This window comes from Eptesicus fuscus, chromosome 17, assembly GCF_027574615.1.
Source record: "Eptesicus fuscus isolate TK198812 chromosome 17, DD_ASM_mEF_20220401, whole genome shotgun sequence".
Taxonomy (NCBI): Eukaryota; Metazoa; Chordata; class Mammalia; order Chiroptera; family Vespertilionidae; genus Eptesicus; species Eptesicus fuscus.
Window position 1 is genome coordinate 49,293,066 of NC_072489.1, and position 22,214 is coordinate 49,315,279.

The following is a 22,214-nucleotide window of genomic DNA, read 5'->3' on the forward strand; positions in this document are numbered from 1 at the left end:
CACTGTTGGTAGAATGATACTTCCAAAGGCCTGCGCGGATAAATTTTCTAGTTTGTCTATATTAAGTTTATGCTCTCCTCCCCCCCACCCCCCTTAAAGCAACTCTGATTAATAAACAGACTGAGAATTAGTTTCTAGTTTAATGCAAAACAGATGTTGTTAAACCATTTGGGGTTGGGATCTTTTAATATTAAGCACTAATTCCCAAATAGGCCAAGTGCTTTTGGTGGGAGGTCCAGACAGACTGGCGTCAAAGGCTTTAGTAAACTTGCTGCCTAAATTGAGACCACCACTGTATACCAGACATTCCCTTTTGTAAAATATATCCATGTCTCTTCACCTTTGGTTCCTTCTGTTCTCCAGACATCACTCATAATAAACTTGTTTAACAATTATTTTATACTATAAAAAGTAATCACTTTTCCTCTGTTAGTTTTTTAAAGTGCCCATAAACTAGATTACTAACGTTCTCTTTTTCCCCTTTGGCAGAGGAGATTGAAGTGGATGTTGAAAGCACAGAGTTCTCCCATGGAGAAGTGGACAATATCAGTACCACCAGCATCAGTGACATTGATGACCACAGCAGCCTGCAGAGTATTGGGAGTGACGAGGGTTACTCCAGTGCCAGTGTCAAACTTTCGTTCACTTCCTAGAACCCAGCATGACATAACAGTGCAGGGCAAAATATTCACTGGGCCAATTCAATCCAAACAATCTCTTAAATTGGGTTCATGATGCAGTCTCCTTTAAAACTAACCTAAACAAAATCATACTTGAACAAAAGGGTCAGAAGACCTCTATTTAAGCAAATACTTAGCAAAAAGTGAGGCAGAGCCTCCCCAGCAGAACAAATATTCATTAATATTCACTTTTGAAAATCACAATTTCTAATGACAGCAGAAAACTTGTGTGAAATTTTCTTGACTTGATTTAGTTGATTTGAAAGGACATTGGAGATTCCATCCTCTTTTCTTCTTTCCTAGTTTGCTCATAGTGTAGACACATTTAAGGATGGTATTCTGAACCCTTCCTGAGCTTTATGGTCCTAAACAAAAAATCAGATCTATAATAATGGCAAGACAAGATAATCAGGCATTAATCTTGGATAGCTACACAGCTATTAAAACTTAGCCTGGGCTAGCTTATCATGAAGCCTGTGGATGATCAATTCTTTAATTTAAAAAAAGAACGCACACATTCATTTCATGCTCTGCAAAAGGAGAGACTCCCATGAAGCCTTTTGAAAGGGATCATCATGCAGCTCAGCCCTCTGTTGGATTCCATGCTAAGCAAGCCAACCTTACCCTGCATTGTTAGCACTAGGGCACCCAGCCGCCAGCTCGTTAGCCACCCTGGGGCAGTTCACGCGTGACAGCCTCTCCCACACAGGGCCTGAGCTTGGACTGAGGGGCCAGAAGGAAAAAGCTCCACGTGCCTCTGTGTCTGCGTGGGCCCGAAGAATTGTGCACGCAGATTAGCAGGCCAAGGTCTGAGCCACGGCAGCATTTTTATTTCAGATTTTGATAACTGTTTGTATGTGTTAAAAACCAAAATGACATCTTTTTAAAGCTTGTCCATAAAAACATAGATGTCTTTTATAGTGGAAAAACATGTGGGGGGGGGAAATCATCTATTTTGATGCAGCATTTGATAATGATAAAACGCCTCACTCTTTATAGTGCACAAAGTGAATGAGGTCTGGGCTAGGTAGGAAAAAGGTCAATGCTGTTTTTCTTTTCTTTTAGAATCATTACCAACTTTTATCAATCTGATATCTATAGTAGACACACTATCATAGTTAACATAGTTAAGTTCTGGACTTGTCTCATTTTAATGTAAAGATTTGCTTCCGTTTTCCTACAGGCAGACTCTCTCCTTCCTCACAGTCCCACTGTGCAGGTGCTATTGTTGCTCTTATCAATATTTTCAGAAATGTTATTTTAAGTGAAATTCCTAGCCTGCACTTTGATGTCATGTGTTCCCTTTGTCCTTCAAATTCCCAAGTTTTCTTCCTGGCTTCACCTCTCCCTTACCCCAGGAAGCCTTCTTGGAGACCTCCTTACCCCTGGCTCTTTGAACTTTGTATACTTTAAATAATTTAACTACCCATAATTACTTTTTAAAAAGCTTTATGATTTTCATAACTTATTGCTGATTTTAATGGGTTGTTAATTTCAGTCCTGTAGTTTTATTTTGTTTCGATAGGGCTGGGCAAAGAAAAAGAAAATAAAGACAACCATATTTAGCAGTGCAGTCGAGTTGCGTGTGTAATAATTAGACTATCCTTTGTAAGTAGCACTTTAACAGCTTTCACTGCTTCTATACATGAAGTGTACCATCTTGGTCATACACAAGGCCTCAGCATATACTTGTTCTTGTGCTCTTCCTGTGCCTCAGAAATATTTTATCTTTGATTGTGCTGAGTGGAAGAAATTCTTTCAAGTACATGTGTGAAAAACTGCATGCCTTTAGAAGCCCATTATTAGAACTTGCTACTTCAGGTGCTGGGGACTCAAGGAAAAATATAAATTCATTTCTGTGGCCCAGGTAAATTATTTCTGGTTTCATTTTAAATTCCTCTTGGTTGGGTTAAAACATTACTCTTATGTTGCTTACTTTCGACTTTCCCAAGTAAGATAGTTTGAAGACTCTGCTAACTACCATGGAAAGTAAATGGAAGCCAATGACTAAGCTTCCATTTTTACTCCCATGGCATTCACTTGCATCACTTTGCCTGGGCTGGAATTTTGGACGATTCGTTCAGGTGAACTTGAGGTGCTGCCATTTTGTTGTATATGTATTGAATGGTGGGCTGAGAAGACTTTGTCACGAACCTAGAGTACCTATTTCAACTGCCCCCTAAATTACTCCTTCCCTGGGTTTGTTTTACTGGGGGGGGGGGGGTGGATTGTATGATGAGTAAGAAGTATTACTTTTTTAAAAGACAAATCGACTTTGAAGATACACAAGTTAATTGCAAGAAATAAAAATTGTGAATGAATAATACCGAGTGCTTTTTGTACCACCCTTCTCTATGAAGGAAAAATATATAAATGAGCATCTACACCTTAAGAGGCAACTGTCACCTAAATGTCTGTTGATACTTCAGTAGTCCAGAATTAATGGCAATGTGAATCATTGCCATTTCCTATTCTATAATTTAACAGGTGCCTTCTTGACTGATAATTCCACATAACCTAACTGCAGATGGTTTACTGTGATATTTAACTGCTTCAGGTAGGACACAAAGCCATGTCACGCATATCTGTTCTCCAAATAACTTTTTAAGGAATCCCTTTGGCTACACATATAATTCACATTGAAACCAAGTCTGGAAGCTGACCTGAGAAGGTACCCTGTATGGAAAAGCCTGAGTGATGGTGCAGGTAAATTTTATTTCAGTGCATATTACCAAAGAAGATTGTGATGACGTCATTGTTTCTCGTTTCTGATTAGTATAGGTATAACTCCTCCGGTGACAATGACAGCTTTAGTATTATAAAGGAATTTTAAAAGTGAGGATTATTGAGGCAAAACTCCTAACCTAAGGCCACACTGCTTCCTGGGTCATTTCTCATGAGAAAATTGTTTAGCCCTTGGGAAAAGGTTTTTTTTGGTGAGTGTCTCTTCTGCTTAAAGCAACAAGCTGCCTTTTTCCTTCTTTTGTCTTCAACCTAAAAAATTCCATCCTCTCTATCAAAAACAGAATCATGTGGTAAGAACAAGGGTTTTGGTCACTAAATCCCAGTTATAGCATTTGCTAAGGACCCTGGGCAAGTTGCTTAATTTCTTCATAGGGACTATTTCCTCCTGAAAAGTTGTGATAAATACCTGTCTCAAAAGGTTGTAAGGATTAATATTGACATATGTAAATTATACCACGCCCTCAATCTAAAAGTTTGTAGCACCAAAAAGAAATTAAGGTATGTAACTTCTCTACTTTCTCTGATGAATGCAATCTTCTAATCTCGTTCATCCTTAATCTTGAATATTAGTTATTCTGACTAGGTCTTTCTATTAAATGAAATAGTTCATTTTCACAAAATTACATAGCAGGTTATACTTTGTAAGAAGTCAATTTTTACGGCCTAATAATTTTTAAAAAATAAAGCCTTTACAAGATTGATGGATCATCGGTTTTAGTAATTATCTGGATCTAAAAAAAAGGGGGGGGGGAGCGTGACTACCCTGAGCTTGAGTATATTATACACTAATAGTCGCCACTGCATAATTGAATGCCATAGTTAACATTTAGTGTTGGCTTTGCCAAGGGGGGAAAAAATCTTCCTGGCCCATTTACCAGATCTAACAGAAAACTAGTTTTCTTGTGGAATACATCTGATTCTCCTAATTAATCAGTATAGTTCAAAATATATGTACTGGCTGGCCATTTCTTGGTTGTTTTAACTTCTATAGAATCACAAATTATTAGGAGACATGGCTTAAATGAAGCTCTTTTCAAGTACTGCCAGCTAACTTTCTAAAATTTTGGAATTTTTCCCATTTTCTCAAGCTCTTTGCTATGGAGGAACGCTTAATAGGGTAGTACTTGGGGCATTTAGCTTAGATTTTCAAACCAAGCACAGAATAGCATTGTAAAAACATAAAAGCCATGAAAGTACAAATTTAAGGAGTCAGTTTCTTCTCTATTAGCTTCATCAACACTCTGAAAGCTAGGTCAACTAAATCTAACAGTACTTTTGGAGGATAAAACTGGGCAAAGGAACCAAAGGGATACTTACTCCTGCTTCCTGCATACTTCTGAGCAATGAACAACTGGACAATTACCATCTATTACCAGTATAGACTAGCCTATAGCAGACCTCAGGATTCAAAATCTTAGTTTTCCAAGGACTTAAAAGTCAAGCGTTTCCTCCAAGCCTGAATTGTTTCTCTGGTCAGAAATTCACTGCATCTTGCTAAATTGAGTACAGGGCTTGAAAGGGGGAAAAACAAAACAAAAGCACATCAGTTTCACCAAGAAAGGGAAATCATGAGCCAGCAAAATCATAACCATGACTTTAGGCCTCAAGTTGAAAAGGTAGCTCTTCAAACAGAAAGCAAACCTTTTCTCATAATGAGTATAACCATGGCTTCTTTAGCTGTGCTCTTAAAGACAGGATACAAATTATAATTTTAATTACAGTAACCTAAGTCTGTACTGGTTTCATAAAAATGAACCGGTGAGGGGCTTGGTGGAAGTAAACTACCAGTTTTTATTTCTGGGAACTGAAAGGTAATTTAAATATCCATAATTTGATATTTTTAGCTAGTTCAGCTGTCAACTACCACAAGCGTTAGTCTCAGGTCTGCTTTACATCAAGGCCACAATAGAACCACCTCTATGTACATAAGCTGAAAGGCAAGAGGAGGCGATCAAAGAACTTCACAGAAATCTAATACCTTCCATCTTAGGTTTTCTTTCACTATTTATTTTTAGCCAGGCCAAAACAAATTCTTAGAATGTCATATTGGTTTCTGAACCTCTTAAGAGCATATCTATACAGATATGCTTGTTAAAAATCATAGTTTAAGGGGATTCAATTGCTTGGGGTTTTGTTTAAACTACAGTATTACCTGTTATTTTGCCTGCTATGCTCTTCCTTTCCACTGCAGTAAAAACTCAGTGTTTAGCTTGCAACTCAAAAATCCTAGATACAAAGAATGTTCATATTTACTTGTAAATTACTATTTATAGTAATTGGTTGCTTCATAGTATAATACAAATACTTAATACAATTCAACAGGTATTTATAGAACTCAAGATTTTAATATAAACCTTGTTGGTTTTAATAATTTTATATTTCAGTTAATATCAAAGTTAAGGCAAAGTCAAATCAAAGTTTAAAAGTATTTTTTGCCTGAATTTGCAAGTGGTATCTGTCACTTTTAAGAATTACAATCTACAGACACATGATTTACAAAACTATTTTTCCTTTGTTATCTGGTTTTCCTTCACTACATTAAAGGCAGGCTCACTCAGCATTAGAACTGCATTGTAGTGGAAACATACACATGGGCACCCTTTTGTGAAAAACAAGCATTTTTTAAAAATGAGTTATTACAATAGATGGATGTCTAATCTTCATAATTGGTCTAAGAAAACTGCCACTTATTAAGATAACTTTTCCTTCATTTTAAAAATCAAACTGCTTTTATACAGGGTGGACAAAATTGTATGGTAAAAGACATGCAAGTTATGATTGTTACAATAGCTTTAACTCAAAAAACTGTCACAATGGCACAGTAAACCTACTTTTGTGCACCCCTGTATTTACCCAAAAACATGGTTCTCATCAGAACCACCTGTGGAGTGACAGTTATACCTTGGCTTAGATGGTTCTGAGGTAGGATCCAGGAATCCCTAATTTTAAACAGGCATTACAGATGATTTTATTATAACCTGTACACCCTTCCCATTAAGAAACATGCCTAAGATATTCTAATATAAAAATTTTAACCTTTACTAGGGTGTACTTCTTATAAAGTTTGATAACATTTCAGTAGCATGTTTATAATTAGGGGCCACAAATTGTAAGCAATGGGCATTATTATACATTTTGATACGAATTCTTGTTCAAATTAAGGAAAAAAGATCAGGGGGGTGGGGGTGGCTAGGAAGAGGTCAGTGGGGGAAAAGAGATATATGTAATACTTTAAACAATAAAGAATTTAAGAAAAAAAAAAAGATCAGATATTCACCATTACCATTCTGCACAGTAACAGCAAACACTTCTATAGTGCTTACCACATGCCAGATACTCCACTAAGCACTTTACACATATTAACTCATTCTTCCTTACCATTTATTGAAACAGAAATTATTCTACAGCTGAAAACTGAATCAAAGAGGAGTTATACACAGGTAATAAATAAGGAAGCCAGGATTCAAACACAGCAGTCTGACTAGTCCTTACTCTTCTAATATGGTCTTCCTACATGTTAATTTAAAAAGCATGTTATCTGTGATTAATACTACAATTTTAAAGTTTACATATCTTGGGAATGTTAGGACTGGTCTTTTCTTCAACTGTTCAATAACAACAGTCAAATGTCAAGTTTTGAAAAGATGTACGCAACCATAGCTACTTGGGAGCCCTAAATGACTGACAGCACGATCTGTCAGTTACTGAGCTTGTCAAGCCTTTCTTGATGGGAAATTACATTAAATTTTATAACAAAGCTTCATAAAACCAAGTGTTATATTTGATTTCAGAATATTGAGAGCTTAACCACCATCATTTGTAAAAAGATATTGGTATTATGAGATGCTTCTCATTAAGCATCTTCTCTGCTTTAACATGACACAAGACAGATACTCACTCTCTCCAGGCATCTTAACTTTTAGTTTAGTCCAAAGATACTATCATCATCCTGGTACCTCGGACTTTTCAGAGCCACATCTAGGTCTTTGGACACTAGGGTTCCTGATCTCATGCTACATATGACTATTTAAAAAAAAAAATTTTATAGGATATGGTCACCTTTATTCTTTTCTACTCCTACTGCAAAGCCCTCCAGAAAAATTAATGTACGGAAAGGAAGGCCCATAGGGTCAATCAAACAAAGCACAAGTCTCAACGTAAGTCTTGCCTACACAAACACTAGGTGAGTGATAAACACACCAAGGTAATCTCACCAAAAACCATTTGGTGTGGCCAATTATACCAAATGTCTGTCCTGTGGTTTTTCATTAAAAGGGTGCAAATGCAATCCTTCAAGGATACTGTTGATTAGTATGTTACAATTAATAATGAGAGCATTAGTATGTTTCATTTATAAGTTTTTCAAGCTAAGTGGCCCTTTTTCTACTGTAATTTGTACCTTGTATGTAAAAAAGTTTCACTTTATTTTCTATCCTATGTGTGCTACTCAGTAGCCAAAAATTAAAGGAAAAAGTTACCTCCTGGGTTGGGAGGTGGAAGGGCAAGATGAAAAATTCTACCTCTCACTATCCTGAAAGTTTCAATTTACCAAAAGAATTAAAATACATGAAATAAAAATTTTTATTTTCCCCTTATAGCACAAGCCCTTAAAATTGGTTTGCCCTTTAGAATACAATTATTTATGTCTAATAGAAGGGGAGTAGGTAAGGATTTATTGAAACCTTTATCATACTCATTTTCTTTTGCAGAAATGATGTATGCAAGTACATTGAGGCTTAATCATTATCAATGCTGGGAGCTACGAGTAAGACTTTACCTTTGTCATAACACACCCTGGAGATTTTAAAAACACTTTATTTAATAAAAGTTAAACATACAAAAACTGAAATTAACACATCCTGAAAATCACTGACTTCCATTAACAGGAAGACACTTTTCTATGCATATATTTGGCTTAAACTCAACTCAGGATAAATATGATGTTCACTTACACCAGCAAATGCTGACAACTTGATCTAGTAAACAAAAATTACAAACTCAGCTACATGAACATAATGTACAGGGGATTATGGTCAGATTAATGCACAAGAAATACAGTCAATTTTTAATGATGAAACATTCAGTACTCTTGTTCATTAATTTAGCCTTGGTTGTTTTTTTTCTTTTTTTTTTACAAAAATAGTATCTACACTGTATACAGGGCTATACATCAGCTTTTTGTTTTCTCATATAAACATTTCACATCCAAAAAAATGGTACCACTACCCTATGTGAAAAACCAACACAGGAGGGAGGAAAAAATTAGAAAAGGTAGCTGGTGCTAAAACATGGTTTTTTACGTAAAACTAAAATCCAATGAAAAGAATAAAAGAGCTGGATACATTTTAGAGATGGCCTAACAGGCTTAAGAAACAAGTTATTGAAGGAAAAACCTGAAAACAGAATTGGACTTTTACAAGTTAACTTATTTTTTAGGTTTAATTGGCCAATAGCCAAGTTTAAGTTGAAGGTAAGAAAAAATAAAAATAAAAAGATCTCTGTAAAGTTTGGTGTTCTGCCTTGATATTCCAGTGAATTGCTTTCAGAATACGTGGCAAGTTTTAAGGTACTGAAAGTTCCAGGTTAGGACTTTACAAAATGTATGGGGCCTGATATTAGGAAGATCAACAATTCATCTAAGTGCTTTATTTAAGCAGCATCTACCTAGAAAAGTTGCGTTACCCAACAAACTTTGAGGAAACTGTGGTAGTAGTAATGAAGCAAGTTAAATGAATAGCGGTTATCAAATACAATTTCTTCAAGTTTCATTCTATTGAAGTCAAACAATGACAACAATGGTATTTTCCTTACTCATCTAACAAATAATTTACCTTTAGAAAAATATAAGGATAAAAAGGTAAATGTAAAGCCCTGCAGAGATGAAATCCAACAGTTTTTGTGATTATTGAGGCATCAAATGCCTGACATTGTATTTAGAGGTATCTTGATACTGTGTCATAGGTTTATCAGCAATTCCACAAGTTCCTACTCCAACTTTGCCAGTTACACTCTCAGGTGAAGCAAAAATACTCCTCTTTACCTAGGGGAAAAGAAACAGAAACCGTTCTTGATTAGTTTTGGAAACAACAAAAATTACAAAATATACGTAGAAGAAAACATACATCAGGGAACCCGAGTGCTCTTTTAAATAAAATCTACCGATGATGTCCAGCATAAGGCATGTTAACAAAGCAAGTGTGGTTCAACACACCTCCCCCTTCTAAGTGGTAAAACAGCAAATAATTTTTCAAATTTTAGTTTATAGAAGGGGAAAAAAACCAGATCTTTTGTAATTCCTGATATAAACTCTCATTCATAGTATTTCTATTGTAGAGACAGTGGCTAATGTAGATTTTTTTCAATAAGCCAAACTGACGATTGAAGAGAATTCTGAATTTAAGATCATGTATTTTTAAAAATCTGTATAACCTCCTTTTTCATTTTAATGACAGCTGCACTTTTCAAATTTACAAAATATGATGAAAGGATTTACTAACCTGGCCTTTTTTGTTTTTAGAATAGGCCCTGTTGTTGAACTGTTGCCATTTCACTTTCTGGTCCTCTCTCTCCTGCTCAAGTTCTTTTATTCTCTGTGCTTTTTTCAAAGCTTTCTTCTTTTTATATTCACGCTGCTGGGCAATCATTTCTTTTCTGTGTGGATATAACAACTAAATGTCAACTCTAAAGATTTAAAAGATGACTTCCTGGGGATATTTAGTAATACAAAAAAAGAAGAAGAAAAAAGAACGAAAAACAATAAACTTACACCCTCTTCTCCTCATGAATAAAATCACTAACATAATGCCAATGACCCAGCACTACTAATAAATGTTATTTGATATATTGCACATACTTGGAAACTTTCAAACATAACAGTAATCTATAGCCCATTTAAATAAAATATTTCAACTATGACTTTTCAGCTGATGTTTATATAGCTTTTGCCAGTGTGTTTTAGGAATAAGATGAGTGTCACCAGATGTCTAAGTTGTCTATCAATTTCTAAGTGGGCAGTTAGCAAGTGTAAAATGCTGCATTTGGAAAAAGTGTATGAAGAGATTAGAGGAACATAAATCTCTATTTCATTTATATTGGAAGAGCACAGAAGCACAAAGGGAAATCAGAGCTAACAATTAACACAAAAGCAACTGGGGTTTTCCAAAAACAGTGAATAAGATCAGAGCCTAAAGCTCTCATAGTAAGTTCTGCTCAGTTAACACTGAGTTCTCAACAAAAAAAAGGATGAAGGAAGAGGTCTTTAAAAAGAGGTAATAAGATCTAGACTCCTTTGTATCATGTAATCACCACTATGAAGCCAAGTGTGGCTTTTCATACAGATGTCAAAAATTAAAAATAAGAGATGTTATGTTGTTCTATAATCTGATTTTCTTATGGGATGCTTAAATCAAATGTAATTTTAATAGATGACAATTTTCTTAAATTCAAATATATTTATGTAGCAACTTAAGTTTTAAAAACTCTTTGACAAATCCAAAAATGTAGATACTATTTCCCTGTTTTATAGACGAAGAAACAGAAGATAGGCACTTGCTCAAAGTCATACCTTCTAGTGAATTAGCTGGCTAACTCCTTTTCTTTTCAGATCTCTGAAGTTTAGATGTCATTTTCTCAAATTAATTTGCCCGAATGCCTAAGTGCAGTTCAGGTACCTGTTCTTTGTTCCCTTAAAGTACCTATTATGTTTCATTCATAAACTCAATCAGGACAAGGCTCAAGTTGGATTTCTTCACTGTTGTGGAACCTCAGCATCTGGGTTAGTGATAGTATACATAGTATCCACTAAATAAATACTTACTAAATGCCTAAGTGGAAACCCAAATGTCCTCACCTTACTTGGCATACAAATACAGAGAATGAATGACCTTATATTGCTAATCTTCAAAATAATGGTAAGCAGTATTATACCTCCTTATCCTAAATTAGCCTGCATAGATTCTGCAGACCACCTCAAATACCCAAATGGGGAAGATTACACTTAAAATGCTAAAAAGACACTTACTTGGACATGGGTTTGCTGCCACTGTCCTCCTTTGCCTTCCTTCCTTCTTCTACAGGCTTGAGGTTCAACAGTGGAGTCACTTCAGCATTGCCATAGCCAGCAAAGGTGATTGCAGCGGTGCCATTTTCTTCATCTATCTCCTCAATCTCCGCTTCATAACACCTGTAAAGATATCATGGCTGTAAGCAGGTGAGTAAAGGTTTAGTACTCAGCCTACAAGACTTACACTGCAGTGATTCAACTATTACATGTGTCTAAAATAAAAGTTCTGTAATCAAATGACCCTTTGGCAAAGATAACGCAAGAGTGGTTAGAGTTAGCCATCTGGTATCCTAAAAGGAAGTCCTAATCAATATTTGCCAGGAAAGTCTCTTACACATCTACTAACGGTGCTTTAGTCAATCTCTCTGAGGAAAGATATTTGTTATAGGAATAATTTCAGTGTACTTCATGGACATCTAAGACAGCCAACCATTCACTCAATTTTCAATTTGAGGAAAACAAATTTAGATTTTTTTTTTTAATATCTATTTTCCTCTGCTTTCAGTTTTCTTTCCTCTGGGATCTTAGCCATTCTTCTGCCCCAAAATTTAATCCAAAACTAAAAACTAAACTGTATTAATGGTAACCACCCAAGAATCAAATTGGCTCTATTAACCACATTGGCTATATAGAAAGATTAAAACAGGGTAGTTCGAACTGAATAAAATCATCTTACCATTGTATATTAATATTTCATGTTATAGTTAGTTTTTTTCTACACTTACTGTCCATCTTCACTCCAGATTGCCATACATTTGTCCCCTACTTTCCATGAATGAGTGGGCTGAGCAGAAGCAAAACAGTCTGAACTTGCAAGAGTTTCTGAAGGTTGAGTTGACAGAAGGTCTTTGGTTAGTTCTATAACTTCCTAAAAAGGAAAACCAAAAACCATAACATAATTTTTATAATTCACATTGTCACCTATTTTCCACAAGTAAGTTTTCATTTTTTGATGACGACAGCTCTCACCATACAGCACTTATGTACTCTACACATTTGCAGTTCATAACAATATTATAGTGTATGTTCTATGATTATCCCCATGTGTAAACTGAGATACAGTATTTTTATAGTGTGGAGCTGAGATTTAAAACCAGACAGTTGCCTTTCAACTTAATCTCAAAAACTACGAGAAAGAGGGTAGACTTGAGCTTATACCATGCATTATTTCTAAGCGTCAATTTTAGCTCAACAGATCTTTGCAGATGAGAAATAGTCAATTATGAAGGCCTGAGCTAGATTCAAGATCACTTATATCATGTCATATATATATATTTCATGACTATTGTTTTATAGGGTGTTACAGTACTATTAACTGCCTAGCCAACATGCCCCACGCCCCACAAGCCTTAAAACACTTGAAGCAGCCTTGTATCTGTAGTAATAAGAATGTTCCTGCTCATACATATTTCTACTAAAATACTGTAGGTATATATAAAGAGCCATTAGTCTTCCTATTCATTTATTATAAAGCTTACCTCACCCAGGTAAGCAAGTTACCAGGTTAGACTGAAAATATCCCAATACCTTAATGTTACACATATTAGCACATCTTCATTTAAAAGGAAAAATAAACATTAATACACACAGGCAAGCAATATCTTTCTGTGTGGCAAATATTTTTTGTAATTCAGGCTTAAACTTATTGGCTTCATTCGAAGGTATTTGGGAGGGCTGGTTAAAAAACTCAAGGAATAGTACAAATTGGTAGATCTATCACTTTACTCTAAAAACAACCCATATTATGTATCATTTTATCTGACTTAAGAACCTGCATACCTGTTCCCCTACTACTGCATACAAAATACCTTAGAACATCATGTGTTTTTTGGGATAAAAATTACCAAGTTAAACTCTGTACTGAGTTTCTTCTGGCTCCCATTGAGGTTTTATAAATAGTAGTTCTGGTTCAGCAGCCAAGAAAGTTAAATATTACCTCTTGCCTAAGATTCTAAATCTTCCTGGCTATTTCTGAAAAACTAATATTTGAGCCTAAAAATGGAGGGAATGTTAAGCTCTTAAAGAAAGATCGGTTTTGTGAATTAAATTTTGTGAATAAAAAATCTAGAAAACTCAGATTTAAAAATTCAGTAAAGTAGTCTTTAATGAAGTTTTATCAGGTGCCAAGTAGCCATTCAGATACCATTTAATTAGATGAACTTTTCCATATAAAGCAAAGAACTTCCAAATAAATATATCATGTACTATACAAAGGAGAGTAAATTATCAGTCCTGTTTTTAATAAACCACTTTAAGGGCCAAGAATGTAATATAATCTAAGCCTGACTCAAGAGTCCATACAACCTCTATCATTAAATAATTCCATCTGACTAGGGATGATCATTTACCTACTAGTGCACAAACATGAATTCTGCATTTGTAGGTTTAAGATTTAGAACTCTACTATTCTTAGGATAGAAGGCCTATCCCTATTTTCATAAGAAAATACATTTCCACCAAAGAAAAGGGTCCTAAAAAGTTATACATAATTTTCAAAGCCCTGCACGGAAATGACTTTTTAAAAAATCCACAGCATTTATCTCTAGTTGTCCTTTTATTGTGCCGTATTTTACATACCCCACCCAACAAACTATGAAGACCCTTCTGAATTTTTTCCTTCACATATACATATGGACCAAAGTATTAGAAACTATTTTATGTATGAGGGGGTTCTTAAAGGTACATACCATTAATTACTTTTCCTCCCCCAAGTCTGAGTTCTGAAACTGCTCCTTCATTGACAGATGGGCAGCAGTTACAGTAATCGGCAATTCCAGGAAGCATCAGATGTTGTGATCTACATATCAGCAGGTCAAAGGGGATGCACTCAAGCACTCTGCTTACTGAAGGAAGGCGTTTCGGGGATGCAGAGAGCCACTGTAATATATGAGATAAGTGACTTGACCCCTGCCTCCTTTAGAACCAGTTTTATTCAGCAAAACAGCTTAATAAATTGACTATTTTTGTGATTATCACAGACTGCTTGGGGAGCTAGTCAGCTAGCTAGCCTGGATTTTACTATACCCACTTTTTTAAGTGAAAAAGGAAAGGCAATTAGAACTTCAGTAGATCAATTTGCTGCCTGCTGAGTAACTTTTTCTATAGTAAAGACAGTATATAAAGAGATAAAAATGGAAGCCTTACTGGCAAAATGGAAGTCATTGAAAAAATGCAGAAAGAGTATTTGTCACAAGTGAAAGGGCAAATTCATAACCAGAATAAGACATTCCATAAGGGAAACACAAGAAAACAAAGGAGGCTACAAACTCAATCAGTTTGACCAGACTTGTCAGCAAACATAAAAGGCAGTATAAAGTATCAATGACCTGAGGTATATCCCAGAAAGCAGAAAAGAAATAGGAATTTTAAACCCATGCTAAATAGAAGCTGTAACTAGTCAATAGAGACAACAATTATAGGTAGAAGCAGATATCCAAACACTTACCAGAATTTTATCTAATCTTAAATGATGCCTTCCACCTTTCAGTAGTTTTTAGTTTACACAGACCTAAATCTAGTAACCAAAATGATTTTTTTCCTCATGATAGACTAAGAGGAAAAGAAACCGTGATAAGGTTTAATCAGGAAAAACATTCTGTATGGCTACCTGAAGTATTAGAACTTAAGCTTCTAAATCTGTGCTATCCAATAAGGTAGTCACACGGGCTATTTAATTACATAAAATTAAAGATTCAGATTTTTAGCCACCTGAGCCATATTTTAAATACTCAATAGCCACATGCGCCTAGTGACTCCAGTATTGCACAGCAGATACAGAACATTTTCATCATTTCAGAAAGTTCTACTGTATAGTGCTGTTCTAATCGTTACAGAAGAGATTTTACAGATAAATGAGCCCCCCAGGGCATTTGAATTCTTACTACAAGGCCTATCAGAACTTCCACGACAGATCATGTCAGTATAAGGCAATTCTGTTCAGGCTCTGACAATTTATTCTAGAAATATTAAAAAGACCTCATAATCATGCTGTTTCAACCTTCATCCCAACTTCCCCTTGATCAGTTCCACACAGACCCTTTCTCCCACAGCCCAGGAGGCAACATATACAACACTGCACACAATGTTTCTTTTTTATTTCTTAAAAAAAGGGCTGATTTTAAATTGGTAAAAGATGGGGCGTGCCAGGATCTTTCCTTGAGGCAAAAAGTTGTCCTGGGAGTGGGGAAAATTGCTCTCCAGACATCTCTTCCTTATTGACTAGCACCCTAAAATCTATTGGCCTGACTTCTACAAATTTTCTGTTTTTAAAAAATAACATACCAGGCAAGTTTTGTTAAGTGATTAGAGAGTCAACCTGGGGACTGAAGTGTCTCAGGTTCTGTTCCCGGTCAAGGGCACGTACCTAGGTTGCAGGTTATCCACCTCCCGTAGGAGCTTGTGCAGGAGGCAACCAATCAATTCATCTCTCTCACATGATGTTTATCTTTAGAAATCAATGGAAAAAAATATCCTCAGGTGAAGATTAAAAACAAACAAAATAAATACCATCACAACTTCATTAGAGTTTATCCTAAATCTAGAATTTGAACCTGAAAATATTCAATATCTTAATTATGCCCACACAAGCTCTTTCAGAATCCTGAATCTGGATTCCATGTCAATTTTCATTTGTTTGCAGTTCTAATATTCTTAAAATATTAATAACTTTAAAGGGCAAAAGATGATAGAGGGAAAGAATTACTTAGATAAGACAAAGATGATTCAAGTTTTGTACTGAATCAGTAAAGAAAGAGCATCTAATCAAAACACCTTTTAAAACTTTCCAAAACATCAGGTTCAAAACTTTAAGTCTCAAATTTGTTAAGAGGAAAAGTCATATATATTTACAAATCTCTTATGTGGAGTTTTTATTAATCAACCTAGTGTTCTGAGAAATAATAGATATTTACTATTATGACTTCATTTGTCTTGAGACAACGCCTGCCCAGTACAGGATTTTAAAAGCAGTGTCATACATACTGAACTCTCGCATGACAAAAAAAGTTAGGATCCCTTTCAAATAGATTCAATTTAACTTCAACAAGTGTCAACAACTACACTGTAAAACCTACCCTTTAAGTTCAAACATTTAGTAACATTTATGCAGAAAACAAATTATCTTTTATGTTTTTATAATGTGCTTTCAATACAAAACGTTACCTGCTAGCTTTGATACACACAAACACACACTCTCATTTTCAAAGACTTGTGGCATTAAAAAGAATCTTAATCAGGTTTTATTTTTTTCCTTTAACTTTAGTTACTTTTTGAACTAAACTTCCTTTGCCAGGTCTTTAAATGTAAAAGCACTTTCCACTGCAAAGTTATATATCTCTCTTCTCTAGTAATTCTGACAGACTTCTAAAATCAACTTTTTATTATTATTAAATGAGCACACAGATTTACATAACAAAGGATAATGCTTCACTCATTTTGATGTATGCAAACTGAGGAAACAACCCTATGTGTACAAGCCCCGAATATACACAAAGAGAAAGGGTAAACACCACCTCCAAGGGGTGCCTTGGACATCTATAGAGTCTAAGCAACAAATCATTTGAAAAAGACAGAACTACTCTTTTTGAATAATGTAGCTATAAGTGTCCCCTCATACTTACTTGTAAATCTTTTTTTAATTTTAGCAAATCTTCATTTTCTCCATTTCCAGACAGGGCAGCTTCAACTTGCTGGAGCTGAGCTTTGTAGCTTGCCAGCTGTTTTGCTAGATCCTCTGACATCTGGAGGGAAAAAAGGGCAAGGCAATGAAAACTGAACAACAAAAAAACACAAACACTGCCCTAGCCAGTTTTGCTCAGTGGATAGAGCCTCCGTCCACAGACTGACCGGTTCCGGGTTCGACTGCAGTCAAGGTTGCAGGCTCTGATCCCCAGCCCGTGGGGAAGGCAACCAATGGATGTGTCTCTCTCACATCCATGTTTCCCTCTCTCTGTCTCTCCCCTTTCCTTTCACTCTCTCTATAAAAAAGAAAAAAAAAATTAGTGGAAAAACATCCCCGGGTGAACATAAAGACAGAAAAATATCCACAGGTGAGGATTACAACAAAAAAGGACACAAACATTTTTTTTTAAATTCCGTCTCCTGAATTAACCTTATCAATTTTGCTTCCAACTCATTGCAGCTTAGTTTATCACCATCACCTCTACTCTTAGTTCAGAGAGAAGCTAATGAGGGAACAAGAGAAATTCTAATGTTCTTTAAACTCCTGTAATAAGAAAAGCACTGTGCTTGGTTCATTTTAAAGGATTATTATATCGTCACCGGCCTCTCTCCCCACCAAAGACATTAATTTGTTGGGAGTGAAGACTTCTGAAAATCTATTTCTTATAAGCACTAAAGAATACTTCCAAAGCCAAATATAAATGGCTTTTGGGTTAACTACACAAATAACTCTCTTTACATGAGCTATTCTATTGAGTGTGTTCAGAAGCTCTTCTCCGAGCAAAATCTTTCACCCAGTCACTTAAATAATTCCGGTTTATTTCCTTCCGTAAAAGAATCAGCACAAATACTCTCTCGTTTAGGCATTCTAAGGAACGAGCCTTTCCCCAAATCCTCCTCCTCCTCCTGAAAATAAGATACGAGGGCATCCTTTCCCGGTGTAGAAGCACACGCCCGGGGCTTCAGAGGACCCTTCTCTGTCTCAGTTCCCGTCCAACGACGGGCTGGAATCTGGAAGGGCTCCAAAGGGGAGAGAGCAGGCCGGGCTGCCCTCCTCCCATCCACCCACCACCTCAAAGCTCGCCACAACGTGGCCGGTTATCTCAGACCTCGAATAATTCAAACATCAGCTTCCAGGGAAACCGAGCGGACGCCCGCGGGGCCGGGACCCCACACACCCAAATAGGCTCCGCCGGAAACGGCCCGGGGTGCCCTTCAGAAGCCTCCCGCGTCCCAACCCCACCCGACGGGTTCCCCGGCTTAGCCGCGTTCGCTGCCGCGGCCCGGAGGCCCCGACCCCGCCGGCGCCGCTCAGGGCCCAATGCTGGGTGGGAGAGGAGGCCGGAGCTCCCGACACTGTGGCCGGCGGCCAGGCCTCTCCGGCGAGGCCGGCCCCTCGGCCTCGGGCCTCCCTTCCACTCGGGAGAGGCCGCGGCCCGGCGAGGCCTCACTCCTCCCCTCACCAGGTTAGTTACCTTGTGTGGGGTTGGGGTCGGGGCGGCGGGAAGGGGTCGGGGCAAATGAGCCCAGGGGTGGTTGCGGCAACAGCAGCAGCAAAAAAAATCTCCCCGGCGACACCGACGCGGCGACTCTGAAAAGAACTCGGTCGGCGGTAAGGGGGAGGGGAGGGGAGCCCGGCACTGGGAGGAGGTAAGACAGAGGCGAATGAAATTTCGCGAGAGTTAAGAACCATCGCGAGACGCCGCTCGAGTCACGTGACTCGTAGCGCCCAATAGGCCGCCAGCCCTTACTTGCGTTAGGGACGCAGAGCGGGCGGGGTTTAATGGGACGGAAATGACGTCGCTGGGCTGCGCCTGGCGCTGAGTGCAGGTTCGTCTTTCCAGTTCCGGCTGAGTGTCGGCGGGGTGAGGGGAAGTCGTGGGATTCTTTTGGGACTGGGTGTTGGCGTCCTGCTTGAGGTTCCCTGGGTGTTCATGGCGCGTACCTGCTTCGGCGAGCAGCGCTGGGAGATGGGAGTAACAGGGTTTAATGCAGCAATCGTACTGGTAGTTGGTTCTCAAAGTGTGGTCGTCCGCTCAAGTGTGAGAACCACCGCTTTTTGTAATAAAAACCTAAGGAGTAACAAAAAACTCAAGTGTGGCAGAACCTATTGGAGATGTATTTATTTAAAACCTATTTTGTTAGAACAGATGTGTTTTAAATTAATCATGTAGGTTATATCTCGCTTGATAGAGAACAATCTCCAAGTGCTAGTCTTGAGTGATAAACAGTGGTGTGACCATTTTCATTTATGTTTAAAAAGGAATGTGGCCTGTCCTGCCGACGTGGCTCTTTAGTTGTGTGTCGACCTATGAGCCAGGAGGGTCAGGGCACCTGCCGGGTGTGGGCTTGATCCCTAGTGTGGGCGTGCAGGAGGCAGCTAATCAATGATCCTCTCTCATTGATACTTCTATCTCTCTCTCCCTCTCCCTTCCTCTCTGAAATCAATAAAAATGTATTAAAAAAAAAAAAAGGAATGTGGCCCTAGCCAGTTTTGCTCAATGGATAGAGCATCAGTCTGCGGTCTGAAGGGTGGCGGGTTTGATACCCATCAAAGGTGCGTGTACCTTGGTTTCAGGCTGGGTCCCTAGCCTGTCAGGGGTGTGGGGGAGACAACAAATCAATGTATCTCACATGGATGTTTCTCTCTGTGTGTCTCTTCCCCTCCCTTCTACCCTCCAAAAATAAATAGAAAAAGATTCTCCAGCCCTAACCGGTTTGGCTCAGTGGATAAGAGCGTCAGCCTGCAGTCCCAGGTTCGATTCCGGTCAAGAGCATGTACCTTGGTTGAGGGCACATCCCCAGTAGGGGGTGTGCAGGAGGCAGCTGATCGATGTTTCTCATTGATGTTTCTAACTCTCTATCCCTCTCCCTTCCTCTCTGTAAAAAATCAATAAAATATATTTTAAAAAAAAAGATTCTCCAGTGAGGATTAACAATGGGAAATATCCTCAGGCGAGGATTAACAACAAAAAAAGGGGGATGTGTATGAAGTGGGTGTGTTTCTAATAGTATATATATCATGTTACTTCTGAACTGTTACACAAACCTCCCTAGAGATTCGGAGTGAAAGCCAGTTGTTTTCACTGATTACCCTTTTTACTATTTACCCTTTTTTCTATTCATATATTACTTTTTCCCAATTAAACTAGCTATAAAAAAAGATAAAGACTCCTGACACAGCCGAAACCGGTTTGGCTCAGTGGATAGAGCGTCGGTCTGCGGACTGGGGGGTCCCGGGTTCGATTCTGGTCAAGGGCATGTGCATTGGTTGTGGGCACATCCCCGGTAGGGGGTGTGCAGGAGGCAGCTGGTTGATGTTTCTTTCTCATCGATGTTTCTAGCTCTCTGTCCCTCTCCCTTCCTCTCTGTAAAATATCAATAAAATATATTAAAAAAAAAAAAAAAGACTCCTGACACAAAAAAGCCAGGAAAGAACTTTCTCTGGGAGATTGGGGTCTGTTGCTACAACCTTAAGGCCCTCTTCTCAGGTGGGCTAACTCTTTTGGTCTGGGACAGCTTTGCCTTAGAGCCTTCTTGGGGGTTGGTTTGTTTGTTTTGAAGGGATCTTCCCTTCTCTACTTACACACACATATCCCCCATATTGAGTCATAATCTACAGAGATGGCAATTTGTGATGACTGGAGTGGCAATTTGCAAGAATTGGAAATGCTGCAGAGGGCAGCAGTATGCAGCTAGCTTTACGGGGGAAGACAAACCAGAAAGGATGAACTTTTCCTTCATTTATAGTACAAGTTTGTTTAAAATACAGTGTAGTTTTTGACAACTGCTCTTATTCTAATTGTGTATTTTTAAAATTAATCCAGAAAGCTCTTCCTTGAATATAAAATAAAGTTTACAGTTGTGTAAAAATCTCTCAAATAACAACTCTTCACAAATCCTCTAGGTGAGAAAATATTTATTATAAACTCCAGTATAGATTTCTTTCTCATATGGATAGTTTTTGTTTTCAGGATTGCTTTTAGTCTATCCCTCTGTGCAACATAGGTTATATTTGAGGGGAAAAAGCTATCTTAAATTTTAGTTTCTCACAAAGAAATGGTAACAGTTGTATACACGGTGCCATTTTTACATGTATTCATTTAATTTTCACAATGATTCTATGTGCTATTAAAGACAAAATATAAACTGATTTAAGAGTGATACTTCAAATAGGTATTCTCTCTTCCCACTTCCTTTGAAATCTACTTTCAGTGTCTGATTTTTAAAACATTCTCTTTCAGCCTAGCCATTGTGGCTCAATGATTGAGTGTTGCCCTGTGAACCAGGAGGTCAGGGTTTGATTCCAGTCAGGGCACAGGATCGAAGCAGGTTGAGGGCTCGATCCCCAGTGTGGGGCGTGCAGGAGACAGCCAATGAATGATTCTTTTTTCATAATTTGTGTTTATATTTCTGTCTCCCTCTCCTCTGAAATCAATACATATATATATATATTTTTTAAATTTTCATTCAAATTTAGTCATGTTTATTCTTCAAAAAGAGCAATCTAAAATCTCTAGTTCTTTAAACATAGTATTTATTTTAGTGAAACTCAGTAGTAAGTAAAATTTAAAGGCTCCAAATTGTCATCAGAATATACTATTACACTTTTACCTATCTTTCAAAGAAAACATTTAAACTGCTGAAATTAAAATATAGCAGTTGCCTTTGGATATGTGCCAGTCCACTGCAGGGCACAATACACTAATACAGTCCATGTCAGCGGTCGCCAACTGGTGGTTTGTGAACCACTGGTGGTCCGTGAGGTCCGAAAGATTGGCGACCACTGGTTTAAGGAAACCTTTGGAGCAGCGGTTGCCAACCGGTGGTCCGTGAGGTCCGAAAGGTTGGCGACCGCTGGTCCATGTTGTATTCCTTCCTGACTAAGCGTAGCCCCAGGTTTGCCCACATATTTTTTGTTCCTTCAACAAATGCCTGAGGAAATGAATTAGAGATGTGCACACAGTCATAATTGCTTATGCTCTTTGCTCTCCTTAGTCATAATAGGTATTTTGAATGTTTGGATGGAGATTTGCTGCAGGGCAAGC

General features: G+C 37.7%; 2 protein-coding genes across 5 annotated transcripts in view; one reads left to right on the plus strand and one right to left on the minus strand.

Annotated features, from left to right (window-relative positions):
- The window catches only part of MXI1 (MAX interactor 1, dimerization protein), a 74,274-nt gene extending 72,023 nt beyond the window's left edge, over positions 1–2,251 (plus strand). For both annotated transcript variants that reach the window (XM_054729162.1, XM_008144294.3), the window contains exon 6: positions 490–2,251. In XM_054729162.1, the coding sequence (XP_054585137.1) occupies positions 490–653 (164 nt within the window). In that variant the 3' untranslated portion in view covers positions 654–2,251. The remainder of the gene's footprint in view (positions 1–489) is intronic.
- A 3,200-nt stretch (positions 2,252–5,451) lies between these two features.
- On the minus strand, positions 5,452–18,795 carry SMNDC1 (survival motor neuron domain containing 1). Of its 3 annotated transcripts, XR_008558795.1 has the most exons (7): positions 18,642–18,795; positions 17,106–17,225; positions 12,213–12,355; positions 11,446–11,607; positions 9,923–10,076; positions 9,257–9,465; positions 5,452–5,651 (listed from the first exon to the last, which is right to left on the minus strand). XR_008558795.1 is itself a non-coding variant. In XM_008144297.3 (6 exons), exons 2-6 carry the CDS (start codon positions 17,223–17,225, stop codon positions 9,328–9,330), a joined length of 717 nt encoding a protein of 238 aa, XP_008142519.1. In that variant the 5' UTR covers positions 18,642–18,795; the 3' UTR covers positions 7,989–9,327. The 3 variants fall into 3 exon arrangements, 2 of the variants coding, with proteins under 2 accessions (XP_008142519.1, XP_028005212.1); XM_008144297.3 differs by lacking the exon at positions 5,452–5,651 and having other exon boundaries at positions 7,989–9,465; XM_028149411.2 differs by lacking the exons at positions 5,452–5,651; positions 18,642–18,795 and adding an exon at positions 14,175–14,364 and having other exon boundaries at positions 7,989–9,465; positions 17,106–17,170.
- Positions 18,796–22,214: the final 3,419 nt, after the last annotated feature.

What these genes read in the sequence shown, in the direction of transcription:
- SMNDC1 (XM_008144297.3), bottom strand. Translation starts at nt 17,225, where the DNA reads ATGTCAGAGGATCTAGCAAAACAGCTGGCAAGCTACAAAGCTCAGCTC. An exon ending in AATTAAAAAAAGATTTACAA is followed by an intron (nt 12,356 to 17,105) that starts GTAAGTATGAGG and finishes TTTCCTTTTTAG; the next exon opens with GAAGTTATAGAACTAACCAA. An exon ending in CTAAAAACAAAAAAGGCCAG is followed by an intron (nt 9,466 to 9,922) that starts GTTAGTAAATCC and finishes CTTTTCCCCTAG; the next exon opens with GTAAAGAGGAGTATTTTTGC.